Source organism: Hyaena hyaena, unplaced genomic scaffold (assembly GCF_003009895.1).
Source record: "Hyaena hyaena isolate Hyena2069 unplaced genomic scaffold, ASM300989v1 scaffold_257, whole genome shotgun sequence".
NCBI lineage: Eukaryota > Metazoa > Chordata > Mammalia > Carnivora > Hyaenidae > Hyaena > Hyaena hyaena.
Window position 1 is genome coordinate 1972291 of NW_024080889.1, and position 17411 is coordinate 1989701.

Below are 17411 nucleotides of genomic sequence, written 5' to 3' on the forward strand. Positions count from 1 at the left end.
TTGGATATTGCCTGGAAGAGTCCCATATGCATAGGACTTTGACTACATCACGAGGCTGCAGTTGCTGAGCTTTTCAAACTGCCTCCTTGTAACAAAATAACCAACTATATTTTACTGATTATCTTGATGATTAATGCCACCTTCCCTGAAAAAGGGACTAGAAACAAAACCACAGTTTTAAGAGCAAAGATATTCGTTATGACAAGAAATCCATGTGACTTACACTCTTATACTTCAAAACAAAGATGCAGCCTGGGACAAAACAATATAATGTTGCATGAAATTAAAAAGCATTTCATGTATTATGTATAAATATGATCTCATTAAATTAAACACAAGCAAGAAAAATGACAAAGTATACCAAAATGCTAACTGTGGCTCTCTTTCAGTGGTGGGATCTCATTAATTTTTACTTTCTCAATTTTCTGAAAATTTGCAAAATGATAAAAATAAGCATATATTGTGTTCATAATTACAAAATTTTTCAAGTTTGTTTATTTTGAGAGAGACAGAGAAAGCACAAGTGGGGGAGAGGCAGAGAGAAAAGGCAAGAGATACTCCCAAGCAGACTCCATACTGCCAGTATAGAGCCCAATGCAGGGCTTGAACCCATGAAGCCACAAGATCATGACCAAACTGATACCAAGAGCTGGACGCTTAACCCACTGAGCCACCCAGGTTGCCCCCCATAATTATAAAATTTTTGAAGATACATTCTTTAACTTGAGACAACAATGGTTTTCACTGAGAATGATAGAACCCATAATAGATCCAAAATTCCTGGGTAAGGTTTCTAATTGACTCACCTTTTAATATTTCCACCCTTGAGAGAATCATCTGTGACCAGAGGTGGAATGACATTGGTTCAACAAAACAGCTTCCACTGGATGCATGGAGGAATAAAGAAAACTTTTAGAGCAAGTATGCTGGTCAACAGTTCTTTAAGCATCCACTCTAGATACTCTGGCCATCCCTGGCTTGCACCAAATGCTGAGATTGTTCCTTTTGACCTTGTAACCTCCAACCCCCATGATCTTTATCGAGTCATGACTCAGCATTTACAACATGGTGGTTAAGCATAGAAATGGGGTTCTGCTGAATGTCTACAAAGCAATACTTTTACCAGGGAAGGCTGGACATAGGGTTCATACACAGCCAATCTATACATCAGCTTCTAAGTCTATGCCATGCTCCTCCAGAAGTTCATAGAATACCATACAGGCACAACTGGACACATTTCCCTCTGTGTAGGCATGGAATTCCTTCACCTGAGAAGGAACATTCTCCTTCCACATTTCTCACATCACACACACATGAACACATACACACAAGTGTGCATGCGCACACGCACACATACACACACACACACACACACACACTACCACTACCATGCATACGAAGGCCTTGCCTTCCTGAAATAGTGGCTTATGGTCGGCTAGTGGTTCAGCTGAACAGCTCTCAACCAGCTCGCCCCATCAACCTACCAAATCAGCTGCCCACCTAGCCGACTTCATTTCCTCCAGCTAACCTTGCGTATTCTACCATCTAAGCAGTTAGATCATATAGCCTCTCCATATGGAAGACCCTTATCTCTCTCGGTTGATAACTAATTATAATTTGGTAATTCTTTATATCCAATATACCCCTTCTATATATAACTCACTGTACATTATTGATGAAATTCTACAAATCATGTGCCCTAATTTTACAAATGCCATACAGTTTTCAGTGGCAATCGCAAATGATGATACTAGGCAGACAATTTAGTAATTAAAAATTTATCTTTCATTTCATTCCTTTCATATTTGAAGGACTTTGAGAGAATATTTGAATATTCCAGTTTCTTAAGTAAAACCCACTGCACAGTGATTCTTGAAGGTACACTTCAAGGATTTTTATTTTTATTTTTTTTCATTTTTATTTGCATATAGAACAGGCGGATTTTGCAATCCTATCTTAAGAGCTACAGGTTAAACAATAGCCTACACTTACCCACTTGGGCCACTAGGTGGTGCACACATATGTCTGTGAACTGTAGGTTAAGCGGGCTTGTCACCAGGTTAGATTTAATTCATCACCCCAGGGGTAGTACAGACAGTAGGAGCAGTTGGGGTCTAGGAGAGACAGTGATCCTGTGGGTGGGAGTAAAAGAAGGAATGTCTCCCACAAGAAGTGGATAGCCAGTCTGTCTGTGGAGATGGTAGGAACAAAATCATAAAGGCAAAGTAAGCCTAAAGACATGGCAGAGGGAAAGTCCTGTGGAGGAAGGGGCATGGTTACTTTCCAGGCTGATTAATTCTTACCTAACAGGGCTGTGGTAGAGGGAATGATAGAATAGTTGAATCACTTGAACCAGATGACATAAAACATTCCCTCCAGACTTTTGTGGTGGCACTGGAGATAGAGAGATGGAATGACAGTTTTACCCTTGAGTAAGGACCTCCCTCTCTGGAGAGAAACAGAAGAAACAGTTAAAACAGAGCATGATACAGAAGTTTGTTTTACAAGATGCATTGGAAGAGCAATGTGTGAACTATTCTGTTGAAAGGAAAGAAGGGGCTTAGGTTTGGAAGTTGGCATGCAGAGAAGATCTTATGGACATCTTGAGCAGTGAGAGGGGAGCTCCATGAAGATCAAAGGTCATGGAAGATCAGGCAGAGAGAATGGCATGAGCAAAGGCATGGGGGGAGGGTTAAAAGAGAATAATGTGGATTTCAGGAATGCTTCAGTTGCATTTAACAAAAGCTTACTGAGGGCTACTGTATGCCATGGACGAAATAATATATCTTCTAGGCCCTTACGAAGCTCTCCAACTAGTGAGAAAGACACACATCCACTAAAAACTGCGATATGAGAGGGAAATAAAATGTGGTCCCTTTTACATTCTCACTCTGCTCTTCAAGCCCCAATGCCCAGTGCTCTGGCCATGGGAATTCTCAGGGAACTCTTTACACCAGAAGAGGGAGCCCACAAGCATAACACCTAGTTTTACTTGACTGTACCTTTCCCTGAAGGTGTTTCACTCCCCCTCATTTTACAGGTGTGAAGTTTGAGGCCAGAGACATGCAGGAAATTATCCAAACCCCACAGAGATGCCAAGACAGAGGGCCCCGTCTGTCTGCCTCCAGTCATGTTTTCTTCCCTTTTTTTCTCCAGTGGACCCTGGACACAGTGTCACTATTTAGAAATAGCTCTTAATTAGGAAACAGACACTTCTCAGATAAATAATCTTTCACCAACAGCAGTCATCACAAAGTGAAGCTTATGGAAAAACATAAGGATGTGTTGTTTTCTTTTCTCATGCATGAGAGGAGTGCTGAGCCACACAGGTTGGCCTTGGCAAAGGCAGCTTGAGCCACTTGTGCTACTGGCCTGGTTCTGTGTTTGGGAGGGAAGGCAGTCTGGCTCCAGCATTCCTTCCCGCCTGTGTGTGTAGGTGTATGTTTCTTTTCAGAACGAGGATGTATATTCACAATGTAGGTCAGTGACATCTTGGTGTTGCATTGTTTGCTTGAAAATGTCAACTGGAATGAGTTATGAGCTGGCAGGAAAACAGTGATGTTGATTGAGAAGTCCTTGAGGACTTCTTTCAGGCTCATGAGAAGTCATTGAAGTAAAGGGTACAGAGATCTTAAAGAGGTTTTGACTGGGACAGATCAAAGTTAAATAGAGGAGGAGAAAGACCATGAGGGCAAGAAGATTTGAGACCATGTCTCATGAGGAAAGGACAAATGGACTAGGCATATTTTGCCTGGAGAGAAGACACAGATCTTCAGATGTCCAAACTCTTGTCATGGGCTGAGGCAGCTAGAAACAGTGATGATGTCATAAGGAAGCAGCTTTTAACCCTGCTCGAAGTGGAGTTATCCAACTGATAAGAAGGAATGAGCTCCCCATCAAGAAAAGATGAAACAAGCAGTTCATACAACTGGTAGAGCCATTGCAGCAGGTCAAACTCAATGACCTTTGAGCTCCAAGTATCCATAATTCTATGAAAAAGGAAGAGGTAACTTATATAAACCAAGGGTCACATGGTCTATAGTAATAACAACAATATCAATACTGAATGCCTTTTTGCTGAGTATCTATTAAGTATCAGGCACCACCATAATGATTTATGTACATTGACATATTTGGAGCTTTCAAACCAGCATTAGAACTGACTGAATTCTAATCCTGGCCCTCCCATTTAATGAAAAGGTGGTCTTGGGCAGATAATTTTCCTCTCTGAATTTCATGCCACTTCTTTGTATAATACCAACTCTGTAGGATTGCCAAGAGTATAAAAAGAAATGACACATCAAAGCACCTGGTACTGTGCCTGGCCTATAGTTGGCACTAAAAAAAAAATGTTGCTGCCTTCTCATTTCTGCTTAAGCAGAATTTCAATAAGCCATTCTCCATTCTTGGAGAGAGACAAAATAAAGAGGAAAATGAAGATAAGGTGAAATATGGCAAAGGATCTATTAGAAAAAATATCAGGTAATCAGAAGCTACTACAATTTGTAGCCTAGAGTAATCATTCTCATTTGCTTGGTCCCCTTTGGAGAAAAGAAATACAGATTTCCAGGACTAGTTATGGAAAATCAAGTGTGCTAAAGAGAAAGAAGTCATTTGGGCCTTAAGGAATCCTGACTTAAGTCTTTGAGTTGCTCACTGCCCCACATGCAACCTCCAGTACCCACTTCTCCATCCTCAGGTTCCCGTAACCTCCAGGATAAAGCTTCCCTGTAGATATGCTGTGATGTGGGACAAGTCTACTGAGATACTGATCTCCTCAGCCCTTGGGGTAGCCAGGGCCAGTTGCCTGCAAACATAAGCAGCCTCATCCATATGGACTAGTGTGACAGGCAGATATTATTTGCTATGATTGTTATATGGTACAAAGATATGAGGATTCAGTTAGAGAAGAAATGGTTTCATCATCAGTAATTAAAATTGCCATAGCATTGCTGAGCAAATTAAATAAACCAAGGAGTACCTTGGTTAGAAAGGAATATAAGGAGGGTGACAGTGATGTAAGGACCCAAGCAAAGAGGATTGCCAAGGTATGAGATACTTAAACAGCGTGGCCAGTGTGAACAAAGTCCGTCTCATACAGAAGAAATGAGCTCATGGCCTTTCCCTAAGTATAAAAGTATAAAATAGATTTGACTGGAAGACCTCTAAGGGCTCTCACTTCTGACCATCCAAGGATGAATAAAAAAGCCATCCATTCACTTTGTCTCTAGGGTGCAATGCCTCTCTGCAGAATTGTAAGCAAGCACCATATTCTCCTCCTTATGCCTTGATCTGTGTATCTGAATATCCCTTTTGTGTGTCCATCCTGAGCTGCTAAGCACAGTTTGCTCTTGCTCAATTTAATGATCTCATAGTATGTTTTCTTTTGCAGCAACAGCGGCAACTTGACCTCCTGACAATCACCAGCCCCGGTGAGTAGGTGCAGCCATTCTGCATTGGCTTTTCTCTTATTTGCCAGAGCGATGCCTGTTTGCCTATCCAAGTGCAATTCCTGCCTTCCTCCTTTGACTCCCTGGATGAACAGCAGAACTCTTGGCGCCGTGAACAATGCTTCTCCCTCCATTCTCTGCCCCCCCAGGAATGCCACCCCCCCAGCTCTGTGCTGCCTCCTCTTGACTCTGCAGATGGCTGATAATCTGATGTTGCTACATATTGCAGGGCCAAGTTCTCCCCAGATCGCTCAATGGGCTCAAATGTCAAGGAAGGGTCTTGGACTCATGAGAAATAAGTTTTGAAATCATGGGAAACAGGGAAGCTCCTGGCAGGGGCATGGAATGGAGGAAGGATGGCTCATGAGGAAAGACTAGTCTGGGAAAGTGATTAGGTTTGCTATTCTGTGCTGATGGTCAGAATAACTCTTGTCTCACTTTAGGGGAAAGTCCAAGTTCCCCAACAAAGCTGTGGCCACGGGATTTCTTCCCCTAGGCCGGGTATCTAGCCTAGAGAGTGGTTGAATAGTTTAGTTTTTCCAGAAAGGTATATTATTTTGGTTTGGGAACTTGAGGCAAAACTAGCCAACAAAAGTTGTTGCTTTCTTGGGGTCCAAGAGGATGATGATGCCAGCACGGTTAGTGAGCATTCAAGAATGGGTGTGGTGGGTCATCTTCATCCATTCGAAATATTTAACAACCATGGTGAACCCCTGCTGTGCTAGACATTAACACTTGGGTTACTGGACTAGGGGGATATGGGATCGTGAGGGAGGGGCAAGTGTGGCAGAGTGGTCACATGGCAGGGTTGGGGGCTCTAGAAATGGCTAATTACTGACAAATATGGAGGCATTTCAATATCTTGACATCCAATATGGTTATACCATGGTATCTCTGGCTCTCACCAAGCTTGCCATGCTGTACTTGGGTGCCAACTGGCTCACTTACAAAGAGATTGAGAAACTGCCCTCTGCAGGCACTATCTTAGCACAAAGGCTAGTCATCTGGTCTCAATCACTGAGGTATAAAACAGTGACTACACATGTCAGTTGGATCTACCCAGATTAGGTGACCTTACTGTATTTCCACCTGATAGAGCTTTTTGAATTTGGGACTTTGCAAGAACAGAGATTAAGCAGTTGGGAAAATGTTTAATCTGTTTTATAGATGAGCTATGTTTATTTAATACATATATGATTAACATACAGAAATTCCAAATCATGGGCTAACATAGCTGGAGTGGCTGACTCATGTGACCTGTGACCTAACAATCCCTCCCCACTAAGGTGTTGGTGAGGGAATATCTTTGTCCTACTTTGGTTTCTGTCCATTGTAATTGTGTACTATTCTACTCCACATATGCTATCCCAGATTGCCTGCTTCCACATTCCAGTCTCATCTGGTTACATCTTGATATGATGCAGATGTATGAATTGGATGGGATTCTTGATATGTCTTTAGACTTTGTTTACTATAGTTCTTTTGTGCTAGTTCTTTCTGTTCCTAATAGCTGCTGCGCAAATTCAAGCAGAGTAGTTGTGACTCTGCGTGTACTCCTTTTGAAGAGCTGTGAAATTACAAAATAATAAGCACTGCCAGAATTTGGAATGGTTTATAATTTTACCTACTTTTATATGTGAAAAAAATATCTCCTGGGTCAAAGCTTCCCAAAAGGTGTATTGTGGCACTGGTATACTGAAAGTAGGCTACCTTTGTGTGATATTATTGTGAAGTATGCACTTATGAGATATTGATCCACTTACCTCTCAGGGACACAGGTAGGACCTGGGCAGCTGGAGCCTCCAGGGTGGTAGCCTCACTCCAATGTGCAGGACAAATATCCATACATGCCATGACATGGAAAGGTTGGGAAGCACCATGAGACCAAGTATTATCTGACAACTCTATCCGATGTCAAAAGCACTTTCCTCTATTACTACTGATTGTCTCTTGCTTTTAAAACCATCCCTATTCCCTATCTCCAGAAGCTGTAGCAGCTAGCAGTGGACTTGCTACCTCTCTGGGGCTGTCAGTGGGAGGTACTAGCTTGTCCACACTCTTCTCAACCATCCTCAACACAGTGCTCAATCTGATGGCGCCATTCTTCATATACTAAGAGCTTTTAGAGATGCAGGTTGGGAATTTGGAAGCCTTAATAATCTATGTTACCTTCTTATTTTGTTTACTGTGAATAATTTTGAATATACAGAAAAGAATAGAAATATAATGAATAGCCTTTATTGCCCTCCCCCCTCCCCACCAAACACCTTAGTTTTATCATATCGACATTAAGCCATCAATGCCACAGAGTCCCCTATTTGAAAATTTTATAGATCTAGTTGAGGCTTTTCTATATTCTTACTGATTGCAACTTTTCCCCTTCACTCTATAGGTAACCACTATAATAAATTCTATTTTTTCTATATCTATATATATAAGAATAAAATAGCTACAACTGGCATTCTTGTACAAATTCCTCTAAGTGATGTCACACTGTAAGTGGCATTCTGTGACTTTTCCCCTACTCATTATTATATTGTATAGATTGATTCATGTAGTACATATACTGCTGGTTCATTCATTTTAACTGATATATAGTATTCCATATATGATTACATCACAATTTATTTACCCACTTTACTGATCATAATTAGGCTATTTTCAGTTTTTTACAATGGCAAGCAATGTTACTAAGAGTGTTTTTGGGCATGACCCCTTGTGTATAACTGTGAGAATTTCTCTAGGACATATAGTTAGGAGAGGAATTATTGATTTTGTGCATCTTCAAATTTACTACATAATGGCCAGTTGTTTTCTAAGTAGTTGAACAAATACATACTTCCAACAGCAAAGTATAAACGTTTCCACTTCCTTAAATCCTCAATAGTTGGAATTGTCAGACTTATAAATTAGTATCAGTCATCATGATAAATGTGAAATGATATCCCATTGTTTTTATAATATTTGTTTCCCTGATTACTGATGGGTTGAGTATCTTTTCAAATGTTTATTGACCACTTTGATTTCTTCTTTGATGAACTGACTTTTCATATCCTTTTACCATTTTCCATTGAGTTGTTTCTTTTTATTGATTTATAATTCTTTATTATCCTAAATATCAATACTTTGTCACTTATATGCATTGCAAATATCTTCTTCCAGACTGTGGCTTGTGTTTTTTTTTTTATTTGATTAATAATGTACTTTTACATGGAAAATTTTTAAAAAATTCAATGGATTAGGAGGAACTTAATGGAGGACCATGGGGGAGAATAAGGGGGGAAATAGTGGGGGAAAGGGGGAGAGGCAAACCATGAGAGACTCTTGAATGCTGACAAAAAACTGAGGACTCATGGGTGTCGGGGGGAGGGATGAGCACTGGGTGTTATATGGAAACCAACTTGACAATAAACTATTTGTAAAAAAAAAAAAAAAAAAAAGACCAATCACCAATAAATAAATGTCTCAAATTAAAAAAAAATTCAATGGAGTTAAATTTATCAATCTCTTGCTTTATGAGCTTTGCTTTTGTGACTTAAGAAATCTTTCCCTCCCTGGATATCATATTATTCTGTATTTACTTCTAAGAATTGTCAAGTTTTATGTCATACCTGAGTCTTTATCTCATTTAGTACTTATTTTTGTGTATAACATGACTTAGGGATTTAATTTTTTTTGTTTACATTTGGACAACCCATTGTCTCAGCACCATAACAACTAGTGTATCCCTTCTCCCACTTATTAGCAATTACATGTCTGTCATATACAAATTATCCTATTTACAAAATCTGATTCTGAGGTCCCTGTATTATTCCATTGGTCTCCCATGCCTACTCTGAATTAATTCCACAGTGTCTTATTTATAATAAATCTTAATTTTAATATTATCTTTATAATTAGTAGGGAGATATCCTTCTCCTTTTCCCTTTTATGGTAATCTTTTAGAAACACTGTTATATGGTTTTTTAAAAATAAAATCTAATAATCCATGTATTCTGACAGGTGAATTTAACCTATTTATATTTATTATAATTACTGATATATTTGGATAAATATCTACCACCATATTTGCACTTTCTATCATTTCTTTTTTTTCTCTTGTCTTGACTTTTTTGGTGTTATGTTTTATATATTACTTGTTTTCCCTTTATCCCATCTACAGATTTGGATGCTATTGATTGTATCTCTAACTTTAACTGATTACCTTTGGATGTACATTTGATTATGTATTTTCTTACAAATCTATAACCTTTCACAAAATTATTCTTCATAATAAGCTGAATAAAAGGTAAACTAGTTGGGGTAACTGACTGGCTTACCTGGTAGAGAGTACAGCTCTTGGTCTTGGGGTCATGAGCTCGAGCCTACATTGGCAGTAAAGATAATTCAAATAAATAAATAAACTTAAAAAAAAAAAAAAGACTAGTTGTGGTATGGTGCTGAGACAATGGATTATCCATATGTAAACAATGCTTTAACCACCTATTGAACAATGCCCTGTCTCCACCTAATTATTATTATTTAAAATTTTAAGTTAAACTTTTGCAAAAAAGAAAAACAATGAATTACTACTGGTACTGAACTAATTTACTTTTCCTACATAGCTTATAAGTTTTGTGTTCACCTTCTTATTATATATCAAGGTTTCCTATGTTACCTTATTAAAGGGAATCTTTGTTTACTACTTATTTATTTTGAGAGACCGAGAGCACATGCACGCAAGTAGGGGAGCTGCAGAAACAGAGGGAGAGAAAGAGAGAATCCCAAGCAGTTGGAACCTGATATGGGGCTTGAACTCATGAACCGTGAGATTATGACCTGAATCAAAATCAGCTGCTAAACTTACTGAGCCACCCAGGCGCCACAAAGTGAATCCTTTAATAGCTATCTTAGTGAGAGTCCATGGGCAATCCTTTTAATATATGCATGTCCTTATTTTGACTCCTCTCTGGAATAATAGTTTGTCTAGTTATAAATTCTAGTTTGAGAAATTTCCTTTGTACTATGAAGATTTTTAAAAATTGCTTTCTGACATGCATAGTTGCTGATGAGAAGTTTTCCATTATTTAATTGTTTTTGATAACTTATCTTTTTTTCATAGGGCTCAAGACTGAAAATCTTAATGTTCTGTTTTTCAGTTTGGGTGGGTTTTTTTTGTTTGTTTGTTTGTTTTTCTTTTGCTGTAGATAGGTGTGAATTTATTTCTATTTACCCTGCTTGGTAATCTGGGTATACTTCTACCTGAGAATCTATGTCTTTCTTTAATTCTCAGAAATTATTGGCAAAGTTTCTCTTCAAATACTGCTTTTCCCTTATTCTTCTGACTCTCTTCTTCAAGAATTTCTATTAGATGACTGTTGGATTTTCTCAAGTGGCCCACCATGCCTGTTAATTGGTTTTTCATAATTTTTATCATTTTGTCTTACTGCAGTGATTCTGAGTTCTCCACAAGTAACTTTGCATTTATAAATTCACTTTTTGACCATGTCTAGTCTAGACTTTTTTCCCTGTCTTTTTCAATATTTCAATGACTATATATTTTTAATTTCCAAGATTTCTAATTTTGTTCATATCCACCTGTTCTTGTTTTATTTCTGCCTATTCTGTTTCATAATTTCTTATTCTGTTTTAATGCCTTCATTTGTTTCTCTGAACATCCTCAATATGCTTATTTTAAAATCTCTGTTCTATAAAATAAGTTTCATCTGGAGTGAATTCAAGTTATAATTGTTAATTTTGTTTAGTATCATTTTTAGCATTTAATTTCCTCATGCATTTGGAAATTTTAATTTGTAAGATCACTTTGAGGAGGAAGTTTTCTGGTTTTCTCTCTTCTCATCCCCGACCACCCCCCAACCCCTACTGTGCTCACATCTCCCTGTGTGGTGGTTTTTGTTGTTAACTCTACCCACCTCTCACCTGGTAAATAGTGGGGATATATCAGATCCAGTGACAAAAAGTCAGCAGAAGAGCTTGGCATTACTTCTGTTTCCTGTGTCTATATTCCTTACCTCCTCTCTAGGCCTGCAGTGCACAGGGGCTATCTTCCAGAAAGTTCTGCAGCAGTCTTTTTTATTTTTTCCCTAGACTCCTTTCAAGACATGAGAGTCCCCCCCTCCCACCCCCCCAGACCTCTAAGCAGAAGATGTAGGGGCACCTGGGTGGCTCAGTTCGTTAAGTGTCTGACTTTGGCTCAGTTTGTTAAGTGTCTGACTTTGGCTCAGGTCATGATCTCATGGTCCCTGAGTTTGAGCCCCACATCTGTGCTGACAGCTCAGAGCCTGGAGTCTGCTTCTGATTCTGTGTCTCCCTCTCTCTCTGTCCTTCCCTTGCTCATGCTCTGTCTCTCTTACTCTTTGTCACTCAAAAATAAATAAACATTAAAAAAGAAGAAGATATTGTTTCTGATCCTCCAGAACTTACAGAGTACTGTTAGTTCCTGTTATCCCATAGGAGGCAATCTTCAGTGCTACTTCCTGCTTCTATGTCCAGATCTCAGCATGCAAGTAGCCTCAGGACAACTTACCTTTCACATTTCTGTACATTTCAGCTTTGTGGGAATATGTCTTCTCACAAGAGAGCCCAAATACATATTTTCATTTCTTTTTCATCTAGTATTACTATTTGATGAGAGTGAATGGGCTCATTGAAGCATGAATTTATTTAGCCATTTGACCCGGAAGTCCAGCTATAGTTTCTTCTTTACATTTTGGAAAGTTTATTCTCCTATAGCCTTTTCAATAAAAGGAAGGCAGTATGAAGAAATATTTTTCTCATCCAAATAAAACTCCTAACCACTAGACTATGAAGAGAGACTATTATTTTTGCACATGTATATACATATGTAATTTTAAAAATAAAATTCAGATGATACTGTATAAACTGTTTATAAACTATATAAACTGTTTTATTTGAATATAGCATGAATATTTTCAATGTTATTAAATATTCTCTAAGAGGAAATTTTATATGGATGAAAATCATTCTATTACATTTATGATTTATTAAAACTCTATTATATATTAAATTATACCTAGTTATTTAATTATAAATCACACCACAGTGAACATTCTTATATAAAGACCTTTGTATGCATCTCTGATTATTTCTCTAGGAAAAATTCCTAGAATGGGAATTACTGAGGAAGGGTGTACATAGGTCACAGTCATGACAGGCTACATTACAGTGAAGTAACAATGACATCAAAATTGCAGAAGCTTAAAAAAACAAAGGCTTATTTCTCACTTTTGGTACAATACCCCATGGATTTGAGTCAGCTCTGCTTTATACCAACTTTTTTAAAATCTTATTTTATTTTATTATTATTATTTTAGTAGGCTCCACGCCCAGTGGGGCTTGAATTTACAATCCTAAGGTTAAGAGTCACATGCTCTACTGACTGAGCCCACCAGGCACCCCTGCTTTACATCATCTCTACTCTGGCACCCAGACCAAGCATTCTTTATTTGGAACATAGCTGGGCATCTTAGTTGGGTCCTCTAAGAAGAAAACCTTGAGACAAAGATTTTAGTGCAAGAAGTTTATTTGGAAGATAATCCCAGAGACCTTGGTAGGAAGGCAAGGAAGCAATACAGGAAATTAAGGGGAAAAAAGAAGAAGCAAGCTACCACTAAGGGCAACTGGAACTTAATCAAACTGGGGAAACCTGGATGTCAATGTGTAAAGTAAGCCTCAGAGTTATCCCTCCGAGGAGCAAAGGAATGAGAGTGAAAGTGGTTGTGTTAATTCCCTGAGACTTCCAATCTGCTCAGAAAGTATGGACATAGCAGATTCTAGTGACCAAAGAAAGCTCTCAGGATAGATTTGCACATGTTGGTGATTGGAATTATTCAACACTGTGCACAATAAGTGCCCTGTGAATGTGTGACATTGCAGGACTGGCCATATGGGTCATCATGGCAGAGGGAAAAGGGAGAAATATAGTGAGCCATGTACTTGCTCTTAAAAAACATTTGGAAGGGGTCACTTTCACGCACATTTCCTTGGTCAAGTCAAGTCATATGACCACTCATAAATTCAACAGGGTGGAGTTGTATACTCTTCCCATAAGAAAGGGGACTGCAGTGACAACTAGAATATTTGGCAACGATTCCTTAATCACACCTACAGAAAGATTTTTACATTCCCACTATCAAGTTAAAAGTGCTGGTCTTAGATTTTTTTTAAAATAATAGCTTTATTGAGATATAATTCATATGGCATAGATCTAGCTTTTAAATGCATCATTTAGTGGGGTTCGGTATATTCACAGAGTTGTATAACCATTATCACTAATTCCAGAACATTATCACCACCCCAAATAGAAACTCCATTAACAGTCACTTCCTATATTTGCCTTCCCCCATGCTCTAGAAACCGCTAATCTACTTTCTGTCCTCATGGATATGTCTATTATGGACATTTCATATAAGTGGAATTGTACAATATGTGGCCTTTCTTGACTAGCTATTTCACTTAGCATAATATTTTCAGGCTCATCCATATTGTAGCATGTATCAGTACTTGATTCCTTTTTATTGCCAAATAATATTTCATTTTATGGATATATCACAATTTGTTTATACATTCTTATATTTCATTCATTTCCTTTTTTGTCTGTTATGAATAATGCTGCCATGGGCATTGGTGTATACGTTTTGTGTAGACATATGTGTTCAGTTCTCTTGGGTACAAACCTTAGAAACAGAATTGTTGGTCATATGGTAAATGTTAGGACATACATTTTGAGAAACTGCCAAAATATTTTCCAAAGTAGCTGTACCATTTTACATTCTTATCAACAATATAGGACACATTGTAGGACACACTGTAGGACGCACTGTAAGACAGTTGTTACTGTCTATCTTTTGTTTTTAGAGTGAGAGAGAAAGAGTATGCACACATGAGTGAGAGAAGGCAGAGAGAGAGAGAGAGAGAGAGAGAGAAAGAATCTTAAGCAGGCTCCATGCCCAGAATTGAGCCTGATGCGGGGCTTGATCTCATGACCATGAGATCATGACACGGGGTTTGATCTCACAACCGTGAGATCATGACCTGAGCCCAAATCAAGAGTTGGTCACTTAATCAACTGAGCCACCCAGGCACACCTATCTTTTGATTGTAATCATCCTAGTGGATGTGAAGTAGTATCTCATAGTTTTTGATTTGCATGTGCCTAATGACTAATGATGTTGAGCACATTTTTTGTGCTTTTTGGCCATTTGTATATCTTCTTGGATAAATGCTTAGTCAAATTTTTTTTCCTTACTCATTTTTAATTAAATTATATTTGTCTTTTTATTGTTGAATAGTAAAAGGTTTAAAATATATATTCTGAGTATAAAGTCTTTTATCAGATATATGATTTACAAATATTTTTTCAAGTGGATCGTCTTTTCATCTGCTTGATGTTCTTTGGAGTAAAAAAATATTTAGTAGTTATGAAATTAAATTACCTATTTTTTTCTTTTGTCACTTGTACTTTTGATACATCTTGGAAAACATTGCCTAACCTAAGGTCACAAAGATGTACTCTTGTGAGTTATTTTTTTTATACGATGTGAGGTAGGGGTCCAGCTTACATCTTTTGAATGTGTTTGGTTTTCCCAGAACCATTTATTGAAAAGACTGTTTTCCCCTTCTTGAATTACCATGACACTCTTGTCAAATGCTCATAGCTTTTTGATGGTATTTACTAGAAGGACAGTATTTAGGGACTATCTAAAAACTGCACTGAGTGCCAGAGCTGTGTTAGCGCTTTACATATATTTTTTGTAATTTTCCCTACTATCCCATAAGACAAGCATCTCCTTTTCTGTTTTAAAGATGAGAAATGAAAGAGCAGCATAATTATGTGAACTGCCTGCTTGAGCACAGTTAATAAGTGATGGAATCAAGATTCATATTCAGATCTGTCTGATCCTAAATCCTTTGTCTTTTCTGCTGCTGCTACATATAAATATCATTTCAATTGTAATATTGGTCCATGGACTCTTCTTTCCCAGATGGGATTCAGGTTGACTCACTTTTCTGGTGATGAGGAAAGTCCGGAATGTCACAATATCATAGTCATTGGGACTTTCCCACTAACTAGGCTATGTCCTGAAGAGACAATTGATTTCCTAAGACATCGTAGAAAGCTCAAGGAAAAAAAAAAAAAGGTCATGGCTAGATTTGTTTCTGATTGGATTGCAAATCTTCTAAGCTTCCTTTTTTTTTTTTCTTTATAAATAATCCTCTCTTAACCTTGTTGAAGCAGTACCTATGTTGAGTGGTGATAGACTGGGGCTGCTGACCATTACATGACAACTTTGAGCTTGGTCTTTAATTAAAGTCCCCCATGACATAAACTCAACCCCTCTGGAAACTAAAGAAAGAAGAGAGGCCAAATTAGCCATTGTTATGTGCCTCTGACCATTTTTAGAGCCAACAGGAGGCCTGTGGAACCAGTCCAGGGTAGCCAGGACCAGGAGTGAAGCCAAGCCAGATGACTCCTGGCCTCACTGCCAGAAGGTTAGCAGCACAGTGAATATGCAGAGAGTGGCTGGTTCAAAAATTGCATACACGTTGTTAAAACAACTTTAAAGAGATTTTTAAAGAAGAAAAATAAATTACTCTTAGTCCCACAGCCTTAGCACAATACAAAACCTAATTCTATTTATACATTTTCTCTTTCAGTTCTTGTCTATATGCAGAAACATATTTACATAATTGCAATCACGGTACGTTTTTATATACATCTTTTTTCACTTAACATTATTTCATAAACAATCTTCATGTTGCTATGTAGTTTACATACTTACCATCTTTTTATAATAACTTTCTCTATTAAAAAAATTGCACATGCCCATGGTGCAAATTTTTAAAAACACAGAGAACTTATAAAGATGAAATATCAGTTATCTCCCAGAGGCAATCACTGTTTAATATTTTAACACATTTACTTCTTTGCCTTTTTTTCTATGCATGTATAATTTTGTTTTACATAGTTGAGATCATGTAAAATATAAAATTTTATCCTGATTTTTCACTTAATATTACAAGAAAAATATTTCCCCATGCCAATAATGTTATATATTTAACTTAAATTCTAGTTTCTCGATGTTATGAATAATTTATAAACCTTTGTGTATACATTTTCCCCTACATTTTAGGTTATTATCTTAAGATAGATTACTACAGATTGAATTACTACATCCATGAGCATTTTATGAGCATTTTAAAGGCATACTTATATTTAAAACCTCTAGTATCTTCCATCTTTTATATATAGTCTAGTTTATAAAAATCCACATCCCATTGTTATGTATTCGTGTTATTTCCAGATGTTTTCTCTTATAAATAACTTCACCACAAAACTATTTGTGAAAAAACTTTTCACTTCTTTTATATAAGTTTTTTATCTGGACACTTTAGAAGTAGAATTACTGGGCCAGGGAGCACAAATATGTTTAAGGAATTAATGTGTCTAGTTTACAGCTCATTTTCCAGAAAGCTTGTTTCAATTCATTTTCCCACCTCCATTCCCCAACCTCCATCTCTCATGTCCATGATGAAACACAACAACATTGGATGTCACTCAGAAAGTTTATTAAATTCATTAAGTAAAATAATTTTGGAAACCTCTAAAGGCAAGGAGAAACATGTTTTGTTTATTTTCCTGGTCCCTGAGACAAACTGAGTGGCATGTTCCTAGGCTCTTTGTCCTGGGAAATCTGTTACAGATGCCATATCCCAGTACTCAGGTGGGAAGGCTAACGAGAAGGGTTCAAGGACCTCATTTTAGAACATACAGGTGGGTGGGCTGAGATCAGGGGAGGGGAATTGGAGGTGTGGCATCCAAAGGCACCTCAGCTGATCTGCATGATGGAAGTCAGATCAGGAAGGAGCTGAATGCAGGCCTCAGACCTAGACGAACTGGAATTCAAGGTATAAATGGTAAAATTAAGGCACAGGAACTAT

The 17411-nt window shown here is 37.8% G+C and overlaps 1 protein-coding gene across 10 annotated transcripts in view; it reads left to right on the top strand.

Annotated features, from left to right (window-relative positions):
• The window catches only part of LOC120240623 (BEN domain-containing protein 5), a 1403952-nt gene that overhangs the window by 1067641 nt on the left and 318900 nt on the right, over positions 1-17411 (top strand). For all 10 annotated transcript variants that reach the window (XR_005530669.1, XM_039245389.1, XM_039245392.1 and 7 more), the window contains one exon: positions 5393-5432. Coding sequence is in view for 9 of the 10 variants with exons in the window: in XM_039245389.1 (XP_039101320.1) it covers positions 5393-5432 (40 nt within the window). In the remaining variant the exon portion in view is untranslated. The remainder of the gene's footprint in view (positions 1-5392; positions 5433-17411) is intronic.